The following is a 27930-nucleotide window of genomic DNA, read 5'->3' on the forward strand; positions in this document are numbered from 1 at the left end:
GAATGCGAGAGTATAAAACTAGTATAATCTTCGTTTTAGGTTACATCATCCCTTTAATTAGAACATTAAATTGTACCCCCCACTTTTTAAAATCACCCCTAACTCAAAAACAAATCTACAATTATGTGTTTTCTCTACAATTAGATTAGTTTTTCCCTTCTTTCTAATAATTTTTTTCTTCCTAATAATGATTTAAAATTTACGAGGCGCTATTTAAAATGTTAAAGGAGTGGCTAGCGACTAGGGGATGAAGCCTACTCATAAACATGTGTAATGTTGGTTTTGACCTCTATCTTTGCAAGTCAAATTGAAGTATTGTTTTTCAAATCAAAAGGGCTTAACATCAAAGGCTTCCAATGGCTAAAAATTTCAAAATCTACCCTCAACCTAAAAACAAGCTTTTTCTTTCTTTTCCAAAATTTGAGTGTCATTTAAAATTTTAAAATAGGGGTGACTAGCGTCTAGGGAATAGTACTAAATGATAGCCATTATTATGTTGTTTATGTGTGTTGAATTTCAAGTCGGTCGGATCACTTCAAAGCCCTGGTCTACAAAGTTGAATTGAGGGGTGTTTCAAAGGGTTGAATCTAGGTGGTTGAAAGTAATACCAAATGAAAGTTATTATTAAGTTGTTTATGTGTGTTGAATTTCAAGTCGGTCGGATTATTTTAAAGCCTGGTCTGCAAATTGTTATTGGTTCTGCAATAAATTGAAATTCCCCTCCTAGTGGTGTTCCTGTTTTTTCTCACTGCACTGTTATCAAGCTAAACAACACTATTAACTAAAAAAGTCATCACCAGTGGGTTACAATCGATGTAAACATCACGTTTGTAATCTTGTGACGTATCAACGTGGTGGTTCTCCTACTGCTCCACAGAGTTACCATGTCTTTATTAACCATGGTCCGTAATAGAGAATAGAGTTCCTTTATTGGGAGAGTTGGGACACTGAACGTCAAACCGAGCCAATTTTGTATTATGTGGATAAGGTACATATTTCTATCCTTTTTCATTAACATTTTTGTTAGTAACTTGTCAGAGGTTTATGTCGAAAATAATTTCAAGGTTATAATTTCTGTCAAATGCATAAAATGACATAATTTTATGTCAAATTAAACCAGGGACGTAGAAAACGTAGTAATTTTGGGATTATTATTTAAAAAAATAATTGAATGCCTACAAATATTAATGTTCACATTTCTAAAATTTTTTGATATTTATTTTAATATTAAATACATAAGTTAAAACATACTTCAATGTTAAAAATGCTTTTCTTTCAGTAACAATTTTTAGTTAAACATCTTGTTCCAAAAATTGGTCATCAAGAACTCTTCATATGCCCAGTCGTCTTTTTAAATTTCCCAAAAAATGATATTGGAGGTTTATTCGTGTGGAAAACGTAACAAAATCGTGAATTCCAATAACTTTACAATTTGAAACAGAATCTAAAGTTAACGTATAATCTAATTTAATTTAATCTATTCTAATCTAATTTTCCTAAAAATTAGACCCAATATTGGGTTCAAGTACCTACGTATTTTTTAAATGGATGGACAAATAGACAAAATCTCATAGATTATGCACATAACATTATTTAGACAATCCACTTTTCCACATGCTTGTTAATAATAAACGTAAAACTTGGCAAGAAAGATTCAATTTCTCTCTTTCATCGATGATTACCATTTCCTAAAGTTAAGGGAAAAATGTTTATGATAAAGAGTTTAGAGTAAAATTCTTGTACTTACAAAGAAATCTTTTTTAAAATTTGAAGTTCATATCAAGAAAAACAGTGAATTGACGACGACTGCTAGTCTTAACCATTTCTAAACGTAGTTAGTCGACGAAAAATGAAAACATTTTTTGACAAATTTATTTGACTTTTCGCCAAATTTAAAGTGTTATTTAACTGATTTCTATCCCAATTTGTTTTTTTACACATTCCAACGGACGTTTATGAAACAAAATTTCGAAAATTAACATTCAGTGTCCTACTAGACGCCCTCTGGTGATGACTTTGGAACTATGTCGAAAACAGTAATGAAATTTTTGTAATTCCACATTTAATTGACATCTAATAAATTGTTTAATTAACAATTTTGCGTGTATAGTGTTAATTGCTTACATTAGAGAGAATCACTTTAAAAGTACGTGGTGGTAAATACTAGCTTTGACTAATTGACTTTGGTTCTGCGGTTTTTCGTGGTATAAAGTGTTTATTGTTGGAATTTGAAAGTGGATAAAAAGTGAAAAAGATTTAAATTTTCATTACAAACAGTTGTCTGTCTAATTAAAGTCTATAGTAATGGATCACAGCAAACACAAAGTTGGGCTCAAGAAACCAACAAATTAGTGAAGTTTGTGAATTTTAGGTTAGAATTTTTCCACTGATAAAATCATGAAATACTTCGATAAATCAACAAAACCACAATTAAGATTAACAACTGCTAATACACTTAAACGTAAATTATGCCAAAAGGTAGGCTTTTCAATGTCTTTGTAATAATTTTCCAGTAAAGAAAGTGAACCAAAAAGTCATCGTTATTCGTGTTTTCCTCTTCATCTCTAATTTGTCAACATTCGTTTTTTCCACCAAAGATCCAATAGTCATTCCGCATAGGCAATGTAATAATTGTGAAGCCTCAAAATTCGTACAACGCTCAAAATATCCGAATAAACATTTTCCCGCCATTTATGGTTACTGTTTTCGACCTAGCTCAGTGGCGCCCCCAACGGTAACTTTACTTCCGAATAGGAACTCTAATCCGTAAGTAAGAAAATACACGTGTTAACCTAGATATGGAAACACACCAGTGGCGTCGTAACGTATTCTGATTTTCCGTTTTGATACTGAATATTTTTGAATATTATAACTTTGACGACATGCCATAAGGTAGAATTAGAAGTATTTTAACTAAGGCAATTTTTTTAAACTCGAATACACAAATTATTTCTGAAACTTGTAATGTTTTTTCAATTGTTTGCCCCTTGATACGAGCTGCCACTGAGCAAGGAGTAAGCTTCCTCTTGCCTCTCACTCCTCTCGCCATGAGATGTTGGCTTCAAACAACCTGCCGACAAATTCGCTGTATGGCGTGTCTATACGATATAAGGTCGAAGTATTAAACCAAGTATTTTACTATCTACGTTATCTATGAAATGTAATGTTGGTTGCTTCAAAAATTTTTTCAGGCTCATTATTACTCGTGGACCACCCTATATAAGTCTTCTGTATTGCAAAATTAGTAATTTTTAATCTAAAAATCTAACTTTAAGGTCTTTATCTCGTAAAATAGGTTCAAACTAGGAAGGACTATAACTTAGGAGACGAAACGAGATACAAAATCGCAGGATTTTCTGAACCCAAAAAAAAATAGTACAGCAGAGCAAGATGAGGGCACTTCGAGTGTTATATCGTCTCGGTGTCGAATCGTTTTGAATTAATTGAAATTCAACCAGTACACTAATTATTTGGAAAAAAATGCAGAAATTTTGAGCTTTGCATTCTCAATAGTCTAAGGAAAACTGAGGATTAAAATTTACATGAGAAAAAAAGTATTTAAAATTTGCGCTCGTTCCTGTATTTTTCAAAATGCTGCAAATACGGTTAAAGATACAAGAAAATTGTTCAGAAGAAAGTTGTAGAGAATTAGGCTTTAGGTTTAGGGTTTGAAGAGGTTCAAAGATGCTCAAGCGATGGATCTCCTTCATTTTCCTGGTGGTCAAGTATGGAAATGTGAATTAATAGCCAAACCGTTGAGCATAGAAATATGGGACTTTTTGTAGCTCAAACGTGCAGAAATTTTATTTTTTAGAAAGTGACAAAAAGTTTAAAATCATATCAAATTTGTTATTTTTAATTGAAAGATATGTTTTTTATTTTGAATCTGGGATACTGCTGTTGTTGTAGTAAGGGTATTTTCATTATTTTTTTTAATGGATTTTGTAGGTTACATTTAGAGAAAGTTTAGTCATAAATCAATATTTTTAAACGCAGTACTTCATTTTTTACTGCCTAAATGATAAAAGATTTGATTCTGCATCGATCTGTTAAACTTAATAGTTTACAAGCTATTTTGACATTGGGTAATGTTTGTAACTATAACTACTTTTGCACATTGAAATATTTCTCCTTAAATAAAACACAAGTTCATTCAAGATTGTTTATATTTTCTATAAATACAAACCATTCAGGTTTGACTATTAAAATAGTTTAAAATCGATTAGAGTTAAATTCTCTTCCATTGATAATGATATAAAAACGGGAATGTCATTTATAAATTCTTCAAACGAAAGCTTAAAAATTTACGTTTTGTTGTTTTTTTTTGTAAATTTAAAATCACCTAAGGAAATGGTTCTTTTCCAAATACCTTCGAAATATTTAAAAATCAGAAAGTTATCCTGTTTTTTTAAGAAGATGCAAAGCCCAATATTTTTTTAAGTGTAAGTGTAAAAGCAAAAATGCCTAAATTAAATGTGGGTAAGTATAGGAATCCTAGAAAGAATGCCTTAAAAACTTAATTAATCGTAAAACTTGATCAAAAACCTAACTTTCCATTTAAGATAACAAAGTTATGTTGTGATAAAACTTTTAGATGAATATCATTGTTGAAACTCACGATATTCGTAATGTGTGGTTTATAAAAATTGTATAATTGTATTAATAGGGTAGTAATAAGGCGATCAGTAATAAATCCCATTTTAGTCAGTATAAAATAAATAATCAGTATTTAATTAATTTTTGCACAGTAAAAAATTTAAAAGTGCAAATAAAGTACGCACAGTATTTTATTAAAATTTGTTCTGTATAAAGTGCCCAGTAAAAAAATCGTACACGCACAGTATCTAATTTCAGTTTGCACAGACTAAATAATAAACGTTCAGTAGCTGGCCTGCAAACTAAATGTAAAGATTAAACTCGAAAACGTGGAACTCGAAGTGTGGGATTCTAGACTCTTCAGTTTTGAGATGCTAGTTTACTGCACATTTATTATTTTAACTGTGCATCTATTATTATCTTTCCCGTGCATTTATTATTTTTACTATGCATTTATTATTTTTGCTGTGCATCTATCATTTCTACTGAACAAACTTGTCGTTTAAATAAAATACTGTGCATTTAATTTGTACTCATATTAATATTTTAGTGTAATATACTTTTTTACTCTGCTTTCAAAGATGTTAAGTGACAACGGTCAAAATTTGTTTAAGTCACCTGGTAATACGCATTCTAAAATCATCTAAAATCATCTTTGAAAAAGTGCTGTTCTGTTAGTATATATAGAACGTCAAAATATGATGTAAGAATTGTAACTTTATTAACGGAGAATGTAATTTTGTATACGCTGTATTTAAACTCCTGGCACCGGTATCCACTCCAAACCCGGCAGTGTCATAAGAATCGAAAGTGACGTCATCATCAACGACCGGGATTTGTCTTCAATTCCGGCTATCGGCACATTCGGCGCGACAAACAACAATACCAACTGGTGCGCAAATACATATGTTTATGTAAATAATTTATTTTCACTGAAAATTGTGCGATGAAACCGTGCCCTTGCTAAAGCATGTAGCGTGACTAGTGTTCCTTCATTTTCAATTTCTTTATACTATTCACGGCGTAAATAAATTTTGACCTAAACTTTTAGGACGGTCCGACATTATTGTTTGGCCTGTTACATGAGACTGGATATATGGATGTATTCGAAATTGGACAAAAGTTCCACAGTTATTCGGAAGAGCCTGGAGGACGTTAATGACACTACTTTCAATTAAGACGTGCATTACGTTTCCAGAACTTCGCGTAGGTTTGCTCCTCGTAATAATTCAGGAACTTTTTTATGTCCGAATAACTATGAAACTTATCCATTTTTGAATATATCCGACATCATGTAATAAGCAAAACAATAATCTTGGCCTGACTTAAAAGTTTTGTTCGAGATTTAATTAAATTCCGTATAAAAAAAATTGAAACTGAAACACGAGCCACACTAGTACTTTAGGAAAGGCATGAACTCTAAGCACAATTTTCAGTGAAAATAAATTATTTACATAAAAACATGGGTTTGCGCATGGGTTGATGACGTCACTTTCAATCTTATGAGGCTGCCGGGATTGGAGTGGATACTTGCTTTTGTATAACTAAATTAGTATGTTACGGTTAGAAATAAAACAAATAGCTATTGATTTTTTTATTAAATATGAGGTTAGTTACACATCCAGTACTCAACAATGTGCTTTTGTGTTTTGCAACACAAAGAGTGAACTAATGTTTGTAAACATTTATAACGAGTGTAGAACCATTTTTGTGTCATATTAATAATGGTCACGATGTACAAATAATAATAAATAAATTATAAATATTTAAACCATAACTTATTCGTTCGACTATAATCATTACTTTAATACTAAAGGTTTAAATTGGTCATGTGCATAACAATCTGAAAGTGTGCTGCATATTTTCAAGCGTACACCACAAAGTTAAGATTGGTTTCTAGGCCAGTACTGGGTAAATGAAATGCATTGCAAGGCCAGTGGCCAAAAATGCCACAACTTTTATAACTATATACAGCACAGTTTCAAAGCAGTCTTTGGAATGATGTGTTATATTGCACAAACAGTTCATTTATTACTCAACATACAATTATTATTAATTTTCAAATAATCTATTAACATTTATTAAATTTATGATATATTCAATAATCAATTCCTTAACATAATTACTCTATTTTATTTGCAAATTATTATAAACTCTATACAATGTTTTAGCTCATTTTTGGAATGTTCCTAACACAGAGTGTACGAAATCATAAGTCGGAAGCCTTTGTGTGGATTTCATTTACATTTTTAGTTTTTTTCGATTTACCTTTTCTTATCAAAATAAATGCTTCTCGTAAACTCTGATAACAACAAAGAACAAAGCTAATCAACGAACTAGACATGTACGATCCTGTATTTCCATAGGGTGAAAATAAATATTTCGAAATAAATTTTCGAATCAAACTCGTAAAGTGCTCATAAGATATACGAGGACGTGCTGATATATTTCTAGATCACATGTATTGAAAGGTATCATTTACAAAAATAGGTGAAACTACTTCCTCATTTTCTCACAAAAAGAGGCCTACTATTCGATGAGATGTACAAATTTTTTCGGTACAAACTAAATTTGTCGACATTGTCGCTGATGGTGTAAATCGACGAAATTTTAAGCCCGTTTTTGTTAGGTACTATTTTAAAATTGGGGTTGTTCGGATAATTCGAAGAGTTTTGTAGCAAAAGCGGACGCCTTTGGGAATCGGGGCGGAACGGTTTGCTAAAGAAATTCACCACATGCTTAGGAGTGGATAACCGAATGGATAATGGGCGCTTGGTTGAAGAGAACGGAGCTTTTCCGTGGAGGAAAGCCAGCTCATTACGGCGCCTTTGCAGCACGTTATTGTTGTAAACGTTGGTTTGTTTCGACGTGTTCTTATTGAAATTGTTGTAGTAATACTGCAGAATGCTCCCGGCGTTGATGTTTTTCTTATTGTTTTGCTTCGAGAGGAGCACGTTGTTTTGGATCATTATTTTGGCTGGGTTGGGGTAATAGATCTTCTTTAGCGTGTTAGGGGCGGAGGTTTGTTTTGCTGAACAGGTGCAAGTGTAAGTGGCCTGACATGCTACTTCGCTGCGATGTCACACTTCCTGGAGGAACTTCACGGGGCAAACACCTTGACGATTGTCACCGGAACGGATCATCACCATACCATCTAACTCTTCACCGATTTGTATGACTATTTGGTCCCTTAACAGCATCAGCCCGTTGTCACCGTCTGATACTTGCAAGTTGTGGGTCACCTAATGAAATTCAACAAATTATTGTTACCTACTATACGCAGTTGAAAAAACGTTATTTTTTGGATTGAGACCCATTTAAAACAAAAAAAAATACAATTATTTATTTATCAATTAAAGCCAACTTTATTAAACAGAATTACAAAAATCTACTCAAAATTAGAAATAAGTGAGATAAATGTTACATTTAGTCTTGATCCGAATGCTTTACTTTCTGAGACATAGAGATAGTATTTTACCATTTTTGTGTCTAAAAATTCGCCAAAATACGAAGTTTCACTCAAAAGGTAATTTAAAACGGTTATAACTTTTCATAAGGAAAATTTTGTAAAACCTAAAATTTGTGATCTGGAAAATTATCAGATTTTAGCAGTGGTGTTTTGACTTACAATAGGCCACATAATTATTGTCCACTATTTCACAAAACTTTATTAAAAAATTTACCCAGGAACTACCTGTGTTAAAAATTTGAATATTTCATTTTTAGTGAAAACAACTTTTAAAATTTCTATTTTTCACAACGTGAGATATTTTGGAATGAAACTTTGCATGTATAGTTCATTTTTTAAATAGTCAAAATTCTAATAAAGACCAGATTTTATCACCCTAAAAGTTTATGTCTAACCACTTTTTAAAGTACCTGTATTGTGTATTTAACATTTTGCACACCATATTGAAGTACATTTTTGTCAATCGGGTTAGTGTTATTCGATAATTTCTTAGTCTTTAAAATAACACGATGTTGTTGTAACAATTTTTTTGATTTTAAGAGTTAATTTAGTTGATTTGATGATTTTTCAAAATAACTGTTGACTTATTTTTTGTACGTGTTGTAAGTTAAAGAACGTAATCTATGGTTGAAGGTAAATTAGCAATTGAATTTGACAAGTAAAAAATTACACCAACCTTAATTAAAAAAAATACTAATTATGGTACTGCCAACCTGACGGCTCTTAGACAGTTGTTTATAAAAAAATTGACTATACAGGCTGGTTCAAAAGGATGTTGTCAAACGTTAGGGTCTTATAGAGGACATCAAGACAGACATTTTTTGCTTATAAACCTTTAGCTGCAAATGAGCCGTTTTGTCTCTGATTAGAAACTTGATATACCTAACCCCAGAGGAAAAAATCCAACGAGATTAAATCCTGACTTTGGGCAGGCCAACTGCGATAGACCTTCACTTCGTGGGAGTTTTATGTTTAACGAAAATGTACTTCGACAGGGATGTTGGCGATTTTAAAAATGCTCAGCAAAAGATTCTTTGGCTGCTCTGGCGTTGTTTTTTGCTTCGCCATAAATAGACTTATATCTGCATACTCTTCAAATGTAAATAGCTCCAGAGGCAAAACGGCTTATTTGCGACTATGAGAGTTTATCAGCAAAAAATGTCTGTCGTGATGGCAGCTATAAAACCCTAAGATTTGGCAACTTCTTTTTGAACCACATTGTAGGTAGAACTGATACAGATGTGTACCTAAACAACTAAAATTTGATTTCTTAAAGAATGAGAAAAATGATAACGAATTATTGTTACCACGGTGGTGTTAGAATTACATACATCATCGTTACCACTCACAGTTGAAAAAAAAAGTTTATGACGACGACTACATTTTTTGGTTGAAGAAATCTTTAAAATGAAAAAAGTACCTACTATCATTAGTCATTTCATTAGTCATTCATTAAATCATTACCTACAAATTTATTTGTCAATTAGAACCAAAATTGGTCAATTCAAAATTAGAATACTTAGTATTTAATAGAATTGACATGAATGTCAATCCGAATGTAGTATTGTAGTATCAAAATTATTATCACTATATCTGACAGATCGACTTAGGGTTGATTTTACAATTACAATTTACAATTTGGCAACCTTGATAATCAGATTTAAATGTAAAAAAATTTATAGTCGGTTGTCATTCACTTCCGACGGGCGATTACTAGCATTGCCTTAACTTGGAACTGCTGTATATAATGAACTAGCAAGAATTCCAGTAATTCGATGTTACCAATATATTTTTTTGACAATTGGTCACCCACTGTTAATAATATCTTGTAGATACAAGGAGTGAATTTGAAGGTTCTACATTTATTTTAAGGGGTGATAGTAGAGAGTAGATATTACGAGTAGTTAGTAGAGAAGTGGAAAAATCTCAACTTGCCTTTTCCAAATGTTTATAAAATTTCTGAGATGTAGAGGGTGCGACCTCCACTGTAGCGTCTAAAAATTCTTCAAAAAAATGAAATGTAAACGAAGTTTGAGTACTTTATTTACAAGCTTACTACATGGCCATTAGTCGGTTGTAATTGTGGAGAAACAAATTTGGTGGTATCTTCGACAAAAAAATTGTGTTTGCTAATTTTAGCTCAATTTATTTAATGTAATGTTACAAGTTTTGAAGAACTAATTTCAGAGATCACATTTCTTTACAGTTTTTGTTTATTAAGTTCCTTAAATTTAGGTTTGTTCACCGACTAATACTCCATAGGTATTTCAGAAACTATGAACATTTGGATAAGGCTACTTGAGTTATTTTGACGTCATTTGAGATCTCTTATCACCTCTACCATAAACTACCATAAACCACACAGTGGCTCCCAACAGGTGGGTTAATAAAAATTTCTGAAGAAAATACACTTTTCTGGAAAAATGATATAAGGGTGTTTAACTAACTCCTCTGATCCTGCCAAATTCTCATACGAAATATTGCTAAGCCTTTCCTTAACACCCTGTATATGTGCAACCTTCAAATTCACCTTGTAGTTATACAGTAATTACTAACTACGGTAACCATCCATATTAATTGCTGGTAGTGTTGTGAAAAGTGGCTTCGATAGTTTTATGTTTTGTCATAATTTATAGTCATGCGAATTTGTGGCAATAGGTTTCATAAATTCAAGAAAACAACAAGGTGGCGTATTTGTTTAAAAAATTGTTTTTATATTCCAGAGTGTTGGTTCAAATTTTATTTAATCGGGCGCGGCGAGGCAGGGAATAACTTTTCAATTCGATAACGCTTGTCAATATCCCAAGAAAGAAACGGAGGTGGCTTCGGGATAGAGTTAATCTAATCGGGAACATGACATGACCTTTTGATGTGTTCCTTACCTGAAGCGGTTTCTCCCCCGGTGATAATTTTGAAACGTACTTAGACGGGAAGAAGCCAACTCGTCCTAGACATTTCCCTTTCCACCAATCTGGATCTGAAGTATCAATTACAGTCACTTTGTACCCAGCCTTCAGGTCAAGTTCATCTTGATGCCGAGATTTGAAGTTGTAAAGAACTACGTACAAGTTGGTGGGTAATAAACGATGCGATTTCTGGAAAAAAAGCCTAATTAAAAGTTTGAAGTTTTTTTTGTTGCGCTACTTTTGCTCCAACGGGGCTGGGGCAAGGGGAAGTGCTCGCCGACGATGGACTCTTATCGTTCTCATCAGGGAGTTCCACCGATGACATTCTGATGTTCTTCGCTGACAGCAAGCGCCGATTGTGCACCGGACTCGAAGGCGCTGCACGCAAACGATCACTCTTTATATAGTCCATTCAAAGAACGAGTGGTAGAATTGCGGGAAACATTCTACAACCCGTTTTGAGCGTTAACTGACTCGACTAAATGACAAATCGTCATAAAAGACAAATTCTGTGCTAAAGTATAAGATTTGGAAATAGCAAAATGCATACTTGATTTTGCTTTGAGGTCACTTCGAATAACGTGGTGGCTGTGGATAGATCTTGCAGGAATGGCAACTGGGAACAGCATGCATTAATTAGAAAATAGTTAAATTAAACGGAATTATAAGATTAGGTGCGTTTGGAAAGAGCTGTGCATTCTGGAAAACTAAACAAGCCTGAAAAAATCATCGATTTGTGATTTTTTGAGAAAAGAACAAGTCACAACACAAATCAAGCTCCTCATACACTGAATTCTTGATGATGAACTTTGATTAGAGTGGGGGTCGCTGGCAACATTGGCCCCGTGGTGTTTCCTCCTCTGAACGTGTTCGGTGCTCTCCGGGGAATCCAGCGATAAACTCTTCATTCTCAAGTTCAATTTTTGGCGGCGTGGTGAATGGGGAGCTAACAGAAATTTCCATTATATCACGTACCAAATCCGCACACTTAAACTACACAAAACAGAGGGCAATAACATGCAATTCCATCAAGTGCAGTGTTCTCGACAAGTGCTGATTTCTACGAATTATTGGAATCTACAATGCGAATACTTGACCTCGCGCTAAATTGTTCTTTGAAAAAGCGCTCAAGAGATTCAATATTCGCATTAGAACGCTATCGGCTATCACAGGTTGGCTCATAAGAAATGTGAGGCGACCTGGCTATGGGGAACTCTTCTAATAGTCAATTTCAGCTACACGTGAACTGTGAGGCGCCTCAACAGGGCCGGATTACATTTGTGGAAGCCCTAGGCTAATTTTACACACGACGACCTCAACTGCATTGTTTTTCCTCGCGTATTTATTGTTTTTAACTAAAAGTTAACAATGGAGTAATAATAATAAGATTTGTAAAAAAAATCTGGCGTTACATTAGGAACATATGAGAAACATCCTTAACATAGAGCTATGGAACACAACGCTGATTCCACAAATCCACATTAATTTGATGTTTAATTTATTACAACAACATTGTTTTTTTTTTGTTTCTTCTTCTTTTGTCGGCGGCCTAATGGGTAATCCGGCCCTGGCCTCTCTTGAAGTTTGCCTGCTACCAATCTAAAACGTTTGGTTTTATACAGACCGCTACTATCGCAGTTGCCCATGTTTAGACAAAACGTCACAGCACTGGGAGAAGACTTCATGCTTGTCCCTGACGAAACAACACCAAAAAATCTGTACTATTACTACGTTTACACGACAATTAAACGAACACTACAAGCAAACGTGTAAACCTAGTAATGCAACACTACTAACACACATTTAACTATATCGTGGTTGGGGGTGGCGGGGTGGAAGGATCAAGAGCAGAGATCACTTTCTGGGGGATTAATTCATAGTTGTTAATGTCAAAAAAATCACCACAAACTGTTAACTTTTTTTAACTACTTACTCAGAAGTTAAAAGAATGTAATTAAAGAACGTTCAGCCTCGCAAATTTTATTTATCACAGTTGGAACAATAACAAAAATAAAACGATGATAAATAAACGATTCAAAAAATATTTTGAGCAATTTGCTGTAGGACATATCGATAGAACTAATTAACAGTGATTTAAAGGTTATTTTTTGGACTTGGAGCCCTTTTTTAGGATTGGTTGGGCCTTCCCCTTCGAGGGTGAGGGCGATGGAGGGGTGGGGGGTAGGTCAAGGCCGTTCTTGTCGTTTATTTGTGGACCGATGCACAACGGCTGTCCGAAAGGACGTGTACCAGAGGCATCTTGGGAATTCCGTTCTGAAAATTTAAGTACAAGTTGGATTTTAGTCGGGGATTACCTGATTATATTTCGAGGATGATTGCACGAGATATTTTCCATTGTTTGACGAAAACACGAGAAATGCTTAATGGAGAGTTTTTGTCAAACAGGAAAATTGTCAAGTTACCGCTAAAATTTTCAAATTAAGCCGTTTTTTGTTTTGTTTTACTCGTTCGCTCCATCTCCCTTATTACGACCACACCTGTTAGAGATTTTGTAGCAAACTGGAAATGATTACATAAAGAAGAATACAGAATGCTTTATTTACACAAAGTGGTGTCTTGACGATACAAACAAGAAGAAGGATCACATCGATTAAGTAAACAGTCTTTGTTTGCATATTGCACTTCTTTGGAATTATCTCTACATAGTGGCGAATCTAGCCTCTGAAAATTGTTAGGGCTTAACTTTTTTAGCAAACATTCGCAAGAAAAGTCTTTTGTTTGACAGAGGATTTGTTAACAATTTGTGCTTCCAGTAGAGTGTAAGCTTAAAAATGTAACTATCTCTATATCCCGTTTCAGTTCATAGCAGAATTTTGCAACAGCGCATTTGAATTTTTTGGAGTGAAGTAGAGAACAAGTTGAGAGTTTCTGGTGAGTTTTCTTAGCTCAGAACGTGTCACTAGGATTTTGTTTTACACAGAATTCTTTTATTTTACAGAAACTCTCAATTTGTGCTTTATTTTTTACTCCGAAAAATTCAAATGAGCTGTTGCAATTTCACTATGAACTGAAATGGGATATACATGCTGGAATCTTTAAATATTTTTGAAGTTATAAATTTTGCAATATGTATACAGTATGTTTCAAAAGTATTGAACAATATCTGTTCAATCAATGGTGATAAAGGACATAAAACTGAATTAAAAGTTCCTATGACAAAAAATTGTTTGAGCTTTTTTTCACGAGATATAGCTCTTTAAAGTTAAGTTTTTGGTGGTTCAGATCATATTTTTTTGACTTTAGTTAGCGAAAACGACAGCTTTTGCAACATTACCTGTTGAAAGAAATCAACAATAAATGTTTATGATATACAAAACAACTAAACAACTTACAAATTTGACATCTTAGGAAAGGAAAGAACAAAAACCGATACCGTTGCTAAGGAAAACAAAAAAATATATATATCAAAATTACTTTGCTTTAAAAATAATCTTACTTCATTTTTGTACTTAACTGAACGTCTTTTATCACCATACGACAGTTTGTCCTACACTTTTGTACTTTTTCAATTTTCTTGTGCTGCGAACATCTGTAATAGCTAATAAGTTATTTTATTTACCTACTTTTACTTGATAGAATTTACGTTATAAGACTAATTTTGTCGCGTTTGTTACCCTTCGTGTACCTCAACTGACCAATTACAGAAGTCCCACTAGGATTAGTCCAAAAGTAATTGGAGGTCAATTTATTCGATGGCGCAAATTCCAAAATATTTAAAAAAATTAAAAAAAACATTTTATACATGTTGTGGCACGTAAAATAGGGGTTTTGTCTGTCAAATAATTGCGACACAGTTATTTCAGTTAGATACTTCTTGATTATCAGATGTTCTTTTTTGAACTTATTACTGTCAAAGTGACAATTCGCGAATGCAACAGTTAACGCGAACGTAGATTTCTCCCACCAGTGCGCGAACTTTGATTTCGCGCATTAGTGTGAAAATATGCAAAAAACAATGGCCTTTTCGAGCGTTGTAAAAATAATTTAAGTTTATAATGATAAAATTTGGTTTATAAGTCTCCATTTTTCCACTTTGGATGTGGAAAATATTAAGAGGAAAAATAAATCGCTATTTTATTTATTTTTAACTCGATTGACAGTTGACACTTTGACAAATCTATAAGCGTAAATAGGAAAAACTGTTATTAATGTCCGTTTAAAAAAATATGTATTTTTTTAACCTCTGTACGCGAAGACGTATTCCGTATTCGGTGCATTTGCGCAAATGTAGCACTCGTTCGTTCCTCACTCGTGTTCAAAAAATGCGCCCATGCGCGAAAAATTGTCCTCTCGCACTTGGTTCGTAAATAACTATTTTGATTTATGTATATTCGGTTCACTTTCATAAAAACCATTGTGGTGCAAATAGCGTACTCTTGGCATTAACTCGTAAATGAGTTGTCATGGTAACAGGTTAGTCATTTGCACCACAATGGTTTTTATCAAAGTGAACCGAAAGTAGATATTATTACGTGTTTGTGAATATGTAATTACCACGCAGTAACGGATTTGAATTTGACTTTCGTTAAGTTAAGTCTACATTCGCCACTGTGTAAGTTGTGCGATTAAATTAATAATTAAATAAAGTAAGTACTTCATGCAGAAGAAAAATGTGCAAGATTTCTTTTATTTAACCAAAATTTGGTCATTTTTTATATCAAAAATTTGTTTTGCACTTCGTTTTAAATTATATAATTAGAGTAAAAGCCGATTTGTACTATAGGTTCTGGTAACTGCCAAGTGATGGTTAGGTAATGTCTAGAATCGGTTAATTATTCGTCACGGTCATAAATTCACAGTGCATATTCTAATTTATGATTGTGCCTTCAGTTAGGTACTATGCCGAGCACGGAATTTCGGACACTTCTGTCATTTTTTTGTCAAAAGGTATGGAGTATTCCATTTTATGTCAGCAAAATGTCAAAGGTGTTCGAAATTTCATGCTTGCCTCTGTACTCGTATATTTTTTCAATGCTGTTTTTACTCTTATTTTAAGTTTTCCTTTGTTGGAGGCGTTTGGAAAGTTAAATTGCAATTAAAATTTTAATCTAGCTTAATACAGCGTCAATCTATAATTAATTAATACGTTTCGTGTACACATTGCATGTGTCATTTTAATTACTTAAATCTTTAATGTAAATTTTGTTACAAATTAGTTTCGGGTGAACTTTGATTAAACCGGCAAATTTTATCCGAAGTAGCTTAGATAACTTGACTTGAATATTCAAACTTCTTATTCTAATTGTTTTAAAATATTGATTTACTGTTTCAGACTACAGTACATATATGTTCCAAAGTTAGTTTGTCCAAACTTTCACAATTTAGGGCAATAATTGAATTCAACTCATTTGACTTGACTCAGCTTTTTTACGCTAAAATGGCAGCACATGATTGAGTGACACGAAAGCTGCCTGAAGTTGAAATGTTGAGCCAACAACACGAAATGTTGATTCGAGAAAAGTTCAGGTCGTTAATGCCATCGTTACTACACTTACGGCCGGTTTATAGAAAGCGAAATTAAGATTTAATTCAAAATTAAACTAATTCGAATTAAGTTGCCATTTAAAAAGCATTGACAAATGTCAAATTAATCGCAATTAAAATTTAATTGCACTTAAAATGTTCTGTAAACCGGCTCTAAAGTTTGTAATGGTGAAACAATTTCGTAAACCGCTTGTGACTTGTTTAAGCTTTCCAACTTTTTTCGAGAAAACTTTCAGATTTTATCATAAATAACGCCAATGAAGTTTTAATATTATACATCTAATTATTTTCTCTTTTTATTATGCGTTCTTGAGGGAAGTGTTGCGGCCTAGATGCAGGAAGAAAGCATCTAATTGAAAATAATGGCTTTGTGTTTTCGTTACAACGTGGTTAAGAAGCAGCTGATCAATTATGGAAGCACTGCGTATCTGTCTTCCGCGAGGGAAATGAAATTTTCTCGTATTTTTTAGATGGTTTAGAGAATTTTAAATGGCACTTTTTGCCTCCGGAAGCAATAAAATTTATGTACCGATGCATCATTGGTGTTCTCTTTAAGTAATAACAATAAAAAGGGCCGATTTGTCTACAGTCATGCAAGTCAGAAATTAGTCATAAATATTTTTGTTTATCGGCATCGTAGGTATTCTACAATAGATTATTCAGAAATGATTGCGTGCATGGCGAAGCGGGTCCATAAATCAGGATGGATTTTTTCGATTATAAATTACTAATAAGAAGACTTTATTCTGTGATTAAGCGTTTCTTCAATTCGTCTTCCTAGTTCTGTAAAACATAAGTAGTTTCCACTTTGTGACTTTATTATAGTAACATCGTGAATGAATTTCTCAGTGGTCATAAATATGATTTGACGTGAAGTTGCATGACCTAATCTGTGAAGTTTACAAGCTGGCAACTTCCCTCTTAAAAGTTTATTCCGAAACTTGGAAGCAGCGAGGAGTTGTAATAAAGTCCAGTTAACTTAAAGACAGTTTTGATACTTGTAAACGGAATTAGCGGAATTATCGTCGTGTGAGCTCACCACGTTGTGCAAGTACAGCCTAAGAAAAAACTAAAGGAACTAAAAGGAAAAAAGAAAAAAGAAACGGGCAAAGAAAAGAGCGATCGAGTAAAACAAAATATAATCTACTTGAAGCCAAACTGCATTTGTACAAATTGTGTTAGAAATTCTGTTCGGATATAGAGTAAAAAGAATTGTTCGAATGGAATGGAACTGTGCGAGGGAAATTGTTTCGTGGTCAGTTGTTGAAGCACATCTACTGGCGGCTGTAAGCATGTAGGAGAAAGCACGGAGGGGGAACATCCAGCAGCATTCGACACCAAAGTGGCTAAAGCTCAGCCCCGCCAAGATCCGGACGAAACAGTAGAGTGATATGAATAAAAATCAAATAGATGCTAGTACGCGGTACAGTGCAGTAAATGCTTCATGATAAAGTACAGCTTTTTCCCTTACTTGCGAAAACAAAGACTACAGTTTATTTAAAACACATTAAAAAATACTTCTCCGTAATGGAAGTATTTTTAAAGAAATGATATAGTATTTTTTTGTATTGACACTCATAAACACGAACAAAAATAGTAGTTAAAACTGACCAAAAATCATCCAATTACTTCAAGTGTACGAAAGAAATTCCAATTCTAGTCGAAAATTGTGTAAATTTTATCTTTTTCGTTAGTTTTATGTTATATTATTTTAAACAAAAAACCCTCACCCATTTTGGAAAACTTCATCAAAAAATACCAAATTAGATAGAAATTGAGGTACTTCTGGTTTGTTAGGGCGATTTAACCAATTTTTTGAGCAGGAAACGGACTTTTATTGTAAAATTTTTTGAACTGATAGAATATCGAATTACGTCCATAATAATTACCTACGTTATTTTGAGCTATAAACTCACATATTTTATTACGAAAATTTTCTTTTAACATGAGAAATAATTTCTAATTAAGATCGATTAAGGTTAATGTTTTTCCTCAATTTTTTATTGTTTTCAAACCTGTTTATTCAAGATTTAGGTCATTTTTGAGCAAAAAACTGACTTTTACAACAATTACGTTACTTTGAGTTAAAACTCATTCGTTTTATGAAATTTTCTTCTCTTAACACGACAATTTAGGGCGAAAATATTGTTTTTTGACTTCTTAAGAATATATATTAATTTTTAATTAAAACACGCGGAAAGATTATCTATTGTCGGTTTATTCTTACAAACTATTGTCAAAGTGTTGTCATGTTGGTGTAAGCCATTATCACCGACTAGTTATTTGATGACTATTAGGTTGACAACATGAAATGAATAAATAAATTTCCATTATCATATTTAACATAAATCAAACGTTCTACATTTGCTCTCAACTTTTCGGAGTTATCTCTTTAGGATTAAGTGTTTCTGACCTAAAATGACCGGTTGAACCCAAATTTGCAAGAATCAAATCGCTACAACTAACCGTTCAGAAAATATGGTCAAAGTTTAGTCTCATCATAAAATGTCTAAATTAAACTTTCTATGGCTTAGTCGCATTTTTCCGTGTCTTTATCGCCTTTATTTCTTGTTTTTGGAATAAAATTTTCTTAAGCTTGTTGCAACAAAAATTTAATTTTTTCAATACAGGTGTTTTGAAATTAAAGGTTTTAGGGTGGTATACAGTCTAGTTTTTAAGAGAATTTTGACATTGATAATTGTTTTAAAAAATAAGTGTACTTTAATTACGGCTGTTAATTGCAGTATTCTGAGTTAAAAACTTACTTATTTTACGATTTTTTTTCTAAAATGGCAAAAGTAAGGTGAGAAATGATTTTGATTATTTTCCTTCGTTTTCTGTTATTTTTGGAGGAAAAACTTATTTATTTTTTTGCAATATTTTGTCCATCATTGACCAAATGTGATAGAAATTGATGTACCTCCCTATTTCTGGCTCGTTTAATTAAAACTCATTTTGTGAAATGAAAGTGACTAAATTGAATGGAAGTTCAGGTAAGTACTTCCGTCATATTTAGAACAATTTAGTTAGTCTTTGAACGATCATATAATGCTTTACGCCAGATTTTTTTCTAGTATGGAAAAAATTTCGAAATTGCAGTTTTTATTTAATTTTTAAACGAATAATACACTCATTTTGTGAAATTTCGTCTATAAATGATCAATTACATTGAAACTATGGTACTTCTGGTATGTATGTAAAGATTTAGCTCATTTTTTTAGAGAAAGACTCTCAGACAGACTTTTTTGCAAAATTTTGTTAAAACACCAAAAAACATCATAAGGCCGATAATTACGTTATTTTGCGGTAATCAATCGGTTATTTTGTGACAGTTTTCTTTAATAAGGTGAAAAATGTTTAATGACAAAGTTACATAATTAAAGGTTGAAACAAAGAACATGCATTATCTTTATTGAGATTTTAAAAAATTTCATTTTTATATTACTTACTTCGAATACTTCACTTGACAGTGTTTTAAAAAAGTGAGTGAAAACTTCTTTAAACCTGAAGAACCTAGGAACTACAAATAAAATATGTGTTAGCAATCTTCTTCACACATGAGGCAGCGCTACTCGTAAATAAATTTTCATGGAAAATAGTCTGAATTTAGTAAGTTCGGAACAGTCAAAGTAGAGTCTTTTAAAAGAGGGTTTTTGTTGTATTTGTAGAATTTACTGCATATTTGCAGTAGGTACTAGCATTCACTTCATTTTAATTCATACCACGCCGTGACGGGGCGGTGTAGATTCCCTCTCCAGCCATTAAAACTAACATAACATCAAAATCATAAAGCCGCGTACTTTCCGGCAGAGAGATGGAGCGATGGCCTGGAGAACCGTGACGGGACCGCGAACCAAAGCCAGTCAGGCTTTTCATTCCAGCAAATAGGCGACGCCTCATCGACGAACTTTCGGAAGTGCCTGGGGCTCCTTGTCTGCGGTCTAAATTATGTATAATAACGTTTGGAGAAACGGCCAAATCTCAGCGTTTTGCAAGAATTTTTATACCAAAAAAAAAAGGTTGGTTAACACGCACTTCTCATAAACTCTTAGATAAATTAGTGAAATTTGTGTTAGTTGTGTCAAACAAAGCGCACATCGTCGAAGTTTCAATGATGCGGCTTTTGGATTAAAGTCGTTCCAAACAAGATGGTGATGAGATGACATTGCTTCAAGCTGATGCATTCACTTCATTACTTACCTGGTTTAACAACTTGGAGATAAATTAACTTAACAAGTCCGACTGTAATAAGTTAATAACGTCGCTGATATTTTTTATTCAATTTTTCACTGCTTTCCACTTAAGTTTGTGATGCGATTTACCACTTTACGAGCTTTATTGGTAATAAATGTAACCCTCAATAATGTGGGACAGCGGTCGATTAGTGTAAAATAAAAAGAAGTAACAATCGCTGTAGTTTTTTATTTAGATCTTTTCAGTAATGGGTTAAAACTTAAAAGTGTGTTGTTAAATAGTAAAAATAAGTTCGGTTAAGCTCTCGGTGAGAGCAGTTTAAAAATAAAAATAAGAATAATAAAATGTTACAAATAGAGAATAATGTTTCCAATAAGTTTGAAATTAAGTGATTTTGTCTTTTTCGATACTTAAGGGTCGATAATTAATGCCAATGAAAAATGCATATTTAGGTATTGATCTAATGCGCAATAAATATCATTGTTCAACTCAAAATAGACGAGCACCAACTACAGAAAATGTACCTCTCAATACCTCTCAATTGCAATCCGATATGGTCTCAGCAAAATTGTTGTGCATTCAAAAATATCGGCGTGGTCCAACGACTAAGTCACGTTTAGATTAAATGGAGGGTAAAGCATAACATACTCGTACTTATTTATAACACAGTGCAAATTTTCTGTACCAAAGGGGACATATAACAAATATGTCAAATTAAATGCGCGATAAAGACAAGCATAGAGTCAACTAAGTTTTTCTGACTTTTCCATTCATATAATAAAAAACTGAAGAGGGTAGGGGTTTCTAGATGTTTTAAATAAAATGCGACCATAAAACTCGGAAAACCGGTACTACTTTTACATGAAACACGAATATTTATATGAAAATAATCTCTGTAAAGTGTAAAGGAGAGTCTGAAATATAGTCGAAACAGCCAAAAACAGGAAGAACTGACATATTATTTTTTATTATGGATATCGCAGACATATTTTTATTACTTTTGGTGTTTGTGTTAATTTCATCAAACCACCACACAACAAGCTAGACAAAATAAAATATTGTACCCACTCAGTAAAAAAGAGAACAGGTAATGTGTTTTTGTAATAATTTTTAATTTTTTGCTAATTCTTTCGTTACTCTTAACTTTTAACATTTTATTACATTTTGACTCCGGAAAACTGAATACTGGGGGGAAACGAGATACAAAATTAATTTTCTGTACCCAGTTTAGAGCAGCCGAGTAAAACTGAGAGCGCTTGTAAAAACCAATTATTTTTTAGTATTCAGGATTTTTTTCTGAATTATATAAAGCACTGATCGGAATTTAAAAACCTTCTTCCCTACGACTCAAGTAGCAGAATGTATCCTGTAAATCATTTTTCAAAAAAAATACTTAAATCGGCTTAATCACTTAAACTTAAATACATAAAACTTAAACTCAAATTACTTAAAATGGCTTTTTAGTTGGTATTCTCCCCCTTAATGATTTTAAAACAGAAACGGATTAAGGACATTATGGTTATCTAATAAAATACTGTACGTGGTTTACTTGTCACAGTTTTTTACTGTGGAACACATAATTAAATACTGATCATTTATTATTTTGTACTGATCAAGATCGAATTTATTACTGATCGCTTTATTACAAACCGTTTTATTTGTAATCCTAACATCCTAATATTTAGATAGTCGTTTTTATGATGACTTAGTACCACAGAAATATTATCGAAACTCATCATTGTTATCTACGAGGAATAATCATAAGGCAGTGCCTCCGCTGCCGGCAACAGCGCCCATCCCAGCTGCCGGCAATGAATTTTAAAAATTTGCTGTTAACTTCACATTTTTCTTGAAAAAAGCTGTATTATCGTAGCTTAAAATGTTTTTTAAACGACTAAAACTCTCTGAAATATTTATATCTCAGAAATTAGGTTTAATTCTAATTGCTAGTTTTACTATGTAACACATCTAAAACATTCTTATTAATTATGCAAGTTAAATTATTTTTGCTTCTTTTTACCATTTGTTTAAAGTTATCCTGCGTGTATGTACGTTCACATGTACATTGTATTCTTAATTTTCGTCGTTTATCGGTCAAAAAATAATTTTGGCTTTAATAAAGAACATTTCAAGTAGTATGACGGAATTAGCTCACGATAATTTAGATCATAATTTGTATAAGACTAAGCTACATTCGTTTCAGTTTCAATTTCTTTACCACGATTCGTTTGATTTATAAATTTAGTGAACAATGAAATTCCGAACATTAATTTGTTTTATAAAAGCCTTTTTTGTGCAGCATCATCATACGTGTCGTAAATCGCTCTTTGTTCATAAAATTTCTCAAAAAATATTTGAAAATATAATTTCTCATCGAAATATTATCTAAAATGATAATTGCAAATTCTAATTACCATTTTTGTCTTGTAAGGTTATGCATCTAAAGCGCTAGTGCTGGCAACCGACACCAGCAGCCATTCCTCTGTTTTTTTAGGCACCGTTGCCGGCAGCGGAGGCACAAACAACTGGCTTCTAGCTTTATAATTTTAATTAATCTACAAAGTTTAGAGTCTCATGTTTTTGGTACTAGTGCTTTTTAAAAATAAATTAAGTTGGGTAGTTCTACTATTTAAAAGTTAGGGGGAAGAAAATTTATTTATTTTGTTTTCATTATGTTTGATATGGACAACTGTATGGGCTCTTATAATCCCTCAGTCTTTAGATTTATAATTTAGATTATTTAACTTTAATGTAAATCATACATATGCCAAAATAAAGAAAAAAATATTTGGTTCTATTCTCACAAAATATTTATTTATAAATTGCATTTGCAATTATTTAAATATTGATCTCTCACCAAAATGGATCACTGAATAATAAATATATGGTAGGTATTAATTGGTTTCCTACCTGGGTTTGTTTAATGGATGAGGTAGGTGCCTTTTTTAGGTATAAAATATTTTTTTATTCAACAACATACGAGTATGAGTTCATAAACTAATTATAATACTTTTATCTATTTATGCAAAGTTTAGTTTACTTTGCCCGGCGCATCCACCATTTTCAAAGTAAGAATTTTATTTGAAGCCGATAAATAGTAATTATGTTTAATGACTATTGTTAGTTTAACAAAAAACTTTGGCTACAGTTGGATTATACCTATGTCATGTAATGTAACCATTATCTTTTTATTCCCTTTGGGTGTCGAGGGGGAGGACACACTGTAACGACGTTAGTTTTAATTTAATAGTATTTAATAGTTTTAATTTTTCAAATAAAAAAACACGAAATCTTTGCAAAAATGCACCTCATGAATGAATGTAGATATCATTCATTTATCACATACGAAAGTCGCCAAATAGTGACTCTTATTGATGAAGGATTCTCTGAAGAAAAAGCTGGTCAAAAATTGCGTGTGCAACAAATCAGTAATTAATAGAGCTTGGCTACTTTATAGGAAGAATAACAGCTCCCATAGTAGAATAAAGCAAGGTAGAAAACATAAAACAGCAAATGCAGAAGAACGTTTTTTACGCATTAGCCTAAAAAAAGTCATTTGGTTTATTTAGTTTAGTATAAAATTTAAATCCGCTGTTTCTCTGTTTGATCACTTCAGCCGGAATCGTTTAGAGCAAGTTTGGTTTGTGTTTTGTGGAGGTTTTTTATCAGATTTACGTCCCTGGACTACAATTATTGAAATAATAAATTGGTCATGATTAGGACTTACGGCGAAGCACACGGTAATAGTAACTGTTATAGTCAGAGCAGCAGTTAACAAACATATAATGTAAATCGAATGATTTACTGTGATAATTTGAATTTTTATTTAATATAGCATTTTGCGGTTTTCTAATCACTTATATCATCTCCTTTAAGTTTCAACCCCAAGATCGTAAACACCCTGTATAAAAAAATGTAAATGTTGAAAAAGAGAAATGAAAGAGAGCAGCAAAAAATTTTTGAAAAGAAGCGAGAAAAAATCTGTTAAATCTATTTATTTATTGTTAATAACTATAGAATACAGAACAGTTCGTTAAAGTATTTTTGGTAAATCACACCACAAGTTTTATGGGAAAGACAGCATTGTTATCCTCGTAATGATGATAAAAATTCCCTATCATATTTCACGTAATTAATCAGTAAACACGCCCGTGCTTATATCAAGAAAATTTCGCTCTTCGTGCAAGATCGTGCTAAAAAGTGTGTAAACCCCCCAGATCGGGAAATCGGGACCGGAAAATAACTGGATAGAGTGCATGCATAATTAGCCTAAAATCGTCGTAAACGCGTCCTTTAAGTCCTCTAGTCGTGACAAACCTGAGCTAGTGGAGCAAGGAGCAGGATTGACAACGGCTAAGTTGGAGCCGGCAGCCCTAGGAGGCTGTATCGGAGGACCCGGTCTCCGATTAAGACTTTGTCCTGAACTGCCCGAACTTCCCGGATTCGAAGTGACGGTTCTGTCCACCGTTATACCGGGTGGAGCCGGCTCTACATTAACGCGTGGCTTGCTATTTGATATTTCGGTAGCTTGCTTCAACACTTGGTATATTTGATCCACTTCCGGACTCTCTGAGAAAGTTTTGCGGTACAAATTAAGTAGTCAATATTTTAATTTTTTGGACAGGGTACTTTTCCAGCATTTCATTTAATAATAAACATACAGGACTATTCATATAGAACCTCAAAAATGGCACAAAATATTTCAAATTTAAATAATAATTTTTGTCCCATATCTAGGAGACAACCTATGAACCTATGAAATTAAGGATTATGGAAAATCGTTTTTGTACCATAACTTCAAAACCATTACACCAAATATTAAAAAATATGGTACAGTTACTTGGGAGAACATATTGTTTAATCTGGTAATTTAGTAAACGAGATACTTATGTTGAGTAAATTTCCGGGTCACATTTTTTCCGTTTTTTGCTCCACTTTTTATAACTTAAGTCGGTAGACTTTTTACGAGTATCTAAATTAACATCATTTTATAGCAAGGTTCAAATACGAATAGCCCATTGCGTCTATTACAATAATTTTCTGACTGTTATATTATAGTGCACGTAATGAATTAAATACTGTTCAGTTTATTAGGTCCCAAAGTTTTGTCAATACGTTTCGGACACGACGGCAATAAGCGATTTATGGACATGTTTTAGTCGAAGGAGGGTCGGAAGCGGTTCGCTTGCATTAGCAAAACGCTCTCGACCAACCTTTGAGTTAATTGATGATCGAAGCATTAAATACACCCAACACGTCTGTTTTTGTACCTATGACAGCATTGGGAGGCGGGTACAGTCTGTTGTTATCCCTGACCGACAAATGTCTGTTAATTGTGGGCATCCCTGAATACATTTCATTTTTTTCTATAAATCAATCAAAAGTTTATGACCAAACGAGAAATTTGAAGAAAACAATAAGAATAATTCACAACTTTACTTACTTTCGTCTTCGGCGGTGACGTCTTGAATTCGAGTTTCGATCTCTGATGTTGATTTCTGGCGTCTTAATAACCGTTGCTTCGTCTGACATTTGGACGCTTTGTCCTGACAGTCGAGATGAACGTTCATTTTGCATATTCTACATTTCAGACCCTGTCTTGTGTGCCCTGAAATCATAAGGTTGATATGGATATTATGAGACATTTTGTTGATGTTGGGTTTGAGAGCATCTTACAATAAGACAGGATTATTGCGCAACTTGACTGCTTTGTCACATCTTTGAATAAACGGGTAAGGAAAATCTTTTCAATAGATACTTTCGGAATTCTATTCAAATAAAATTTTCCTCACAGTTTTTCAAAGGTAGAAATGTTTTATTGAAGACAAGCAGAAAAGATTGTTTACAAAGTTTATGCTTATGCACATTGTGAATTAAAAAACATTCTTTATATTTTTAAAAACTGCATAAATCTGAATAAGTATTCTCAAAAGTTTATTTAATAAGTTTTAATAGCCGCTCCTGAAATTTTTAGAAAGCAGGTGAGGTACTAAAATAAACCCATTTATTTTATTATTTATACAGGCTTTATTAGAAATACGTGTGTTAATTTTACCATGTAATAAAACTCATCAAATACAACAACCTTTCTGTATAACATTTTGCAAAATTCATAATTATTATTTTCACTGTTTTCCTCCTTTCTTTTCACCAAACGAGCCGCCTAATGTTTAATAATTAGTTTGTATTCATAGCAACAATTTTCATTATTGTTTTAAATTGTTTAAATTGTCAGTTTCTATCACAACGAAAATAGTTCGGCTCTTTTATATTTGTACCCATAGGCGGGTATACGTTTCAGTATGTTATCTTTTCCAAATTTTAAATAAATTTGGAAAAGTTTTATTGAAAAATTACCAACAGAAAAAATGTTTTATTTGTTGAGCTCTATTACCTGTTAAAATTAACACACGTGTTTCTGATACACCCTGTATTGAAAATTTGAAAATTTTGAGACAGGTCAATTTTTATTTTCAAAGTACCTTTTAGTGTACTTTTGAAAGTTGTACCACCAACCCCCTTTTGTAATTCATACAAGCAACCCCTTTAAAATGACATAACCCCCTTCATGATATCTCAAAAGAAAGGTATTTTGACCAGAAATCAGCTGTGTAATTTTTTTTTAAATTCAATATTTTTTATAAAAGGTACGTGATGCTCAAGTACTTGTTTACCACTGTTGAAAAATGGTTCTTTTTCAAAAAGTCGACTATGGAGTTTAAATTCAATGTGCCGCTTCGTTCAAATGACTACTGTAGTTTCTGAGAAATGTCATGGCTGTAAAATTTTTGATTAGTTGTTTCCTCATTTTTATGCATTTTTCGGCAATATTGTTTCGATTGTAGGGCTTAATTAATTAATGCACAGTAAAAAACTAAAACTTCTCTATATTATAGTATATTTTGCACATTAAAAGAATTGAATGACAAGTAAACCATGCACAGAATTTACTAAAATTTGTTCAGTACAAAGTGCCCAGTAAAAAAAAATCGTATATGCACAGTATCTAATTTCAGCTTGCACAGTTTAAATAATAAATTTAAAATAATAATATTATAGTATATTTTGCACATTAAAAGAATTGAATGACAAGTAAACCATGCACAGAATTTACTAAAATTTGTTCAGTACAAAGTGCCCAGTAAAAAAAAATCGTATATGCACAGTATCTAATTTCAGCTTGCACAGTTTAAATAATAAACGCTCAGTAGCTAGCCAGCAGGCTAGGGCTTTGCCCCAGCGAATTAAAAGGAAATATAC

General features: G+C 32.7%; 1 protein-coding gene across 17 annotated transcripts in view; it reads right to left on the reverse strand.

Annotated features, from left to right (window-relative positions):
- Positions 1 to 6175: 6175 nt before the first annotated feature.
- Positions 6176 to 27930, reverse strand: part of Stacl (Stac-like) — a 106649-nt gene continuing 84894 nt past the window's right edge. For 5 of the 17 annotated variants that reach the window (XM_015983342.2, XM_015983332.2, XM_015983331.2 and 2 more), the window contains 9 exons: positions 26114 to 26278; positions 24988 to 25239; positions 20277 to 20417; positions 12596 to 12664; positions 11759 to 11917; positions 11522 to 11587; positions 11210 to 11349; positions 10948 to 11160; positions 6176 to 7838 (listed from right to left, as the gene is read on the reverse strand). In XM_015983342.2, coding sequence (XP_015838828.2) covers positions 7677 to 7838; positions 10948 to 11160; positions 11210 to 11349; positions 11522 to 11587; positions 11759 to 11917; positions 12596 to 12664; positions 20277 to 20417; positions 24988 to 25239; positions 26114 to 26278 — 1367 coding nt within the window. In that variant the 3' untranslated portion in view covers positions 6176 to 7676. Of the gene's footprint in view, positions 7839 to 10947; positions 11161 to 11209; positions 11350 to 11521; positions 11588 to 11758; positions 11918 to 12595; positions 12665 to 12935; positions 13246 to 20276; positions 20418 to 24987; positions 25240 to 25940; positions 26037 to 26113; positions 26279 to 27930 lie in introns of those variants that run through there. The other 12 variants (XM_015983336.2, XM_015983338.2, XM_015983335.2 and 9 more) reach the window with 12 other exon arrangements.

Source organism: Tribolium castaneum, chromosome 2, assembly GCF_031307605.1.
Source record: "Tribolium castaneum strain GA2 chromosome 2, icTriCast1.1, whole genome shotgun sequence".
Taxonomy (NCBI): Eukaryota; Metazoa; Arthropoda; class Insecta; order Coleoptera; family Tenebrionidae; genus Tribolium; species Tribolium castaneum.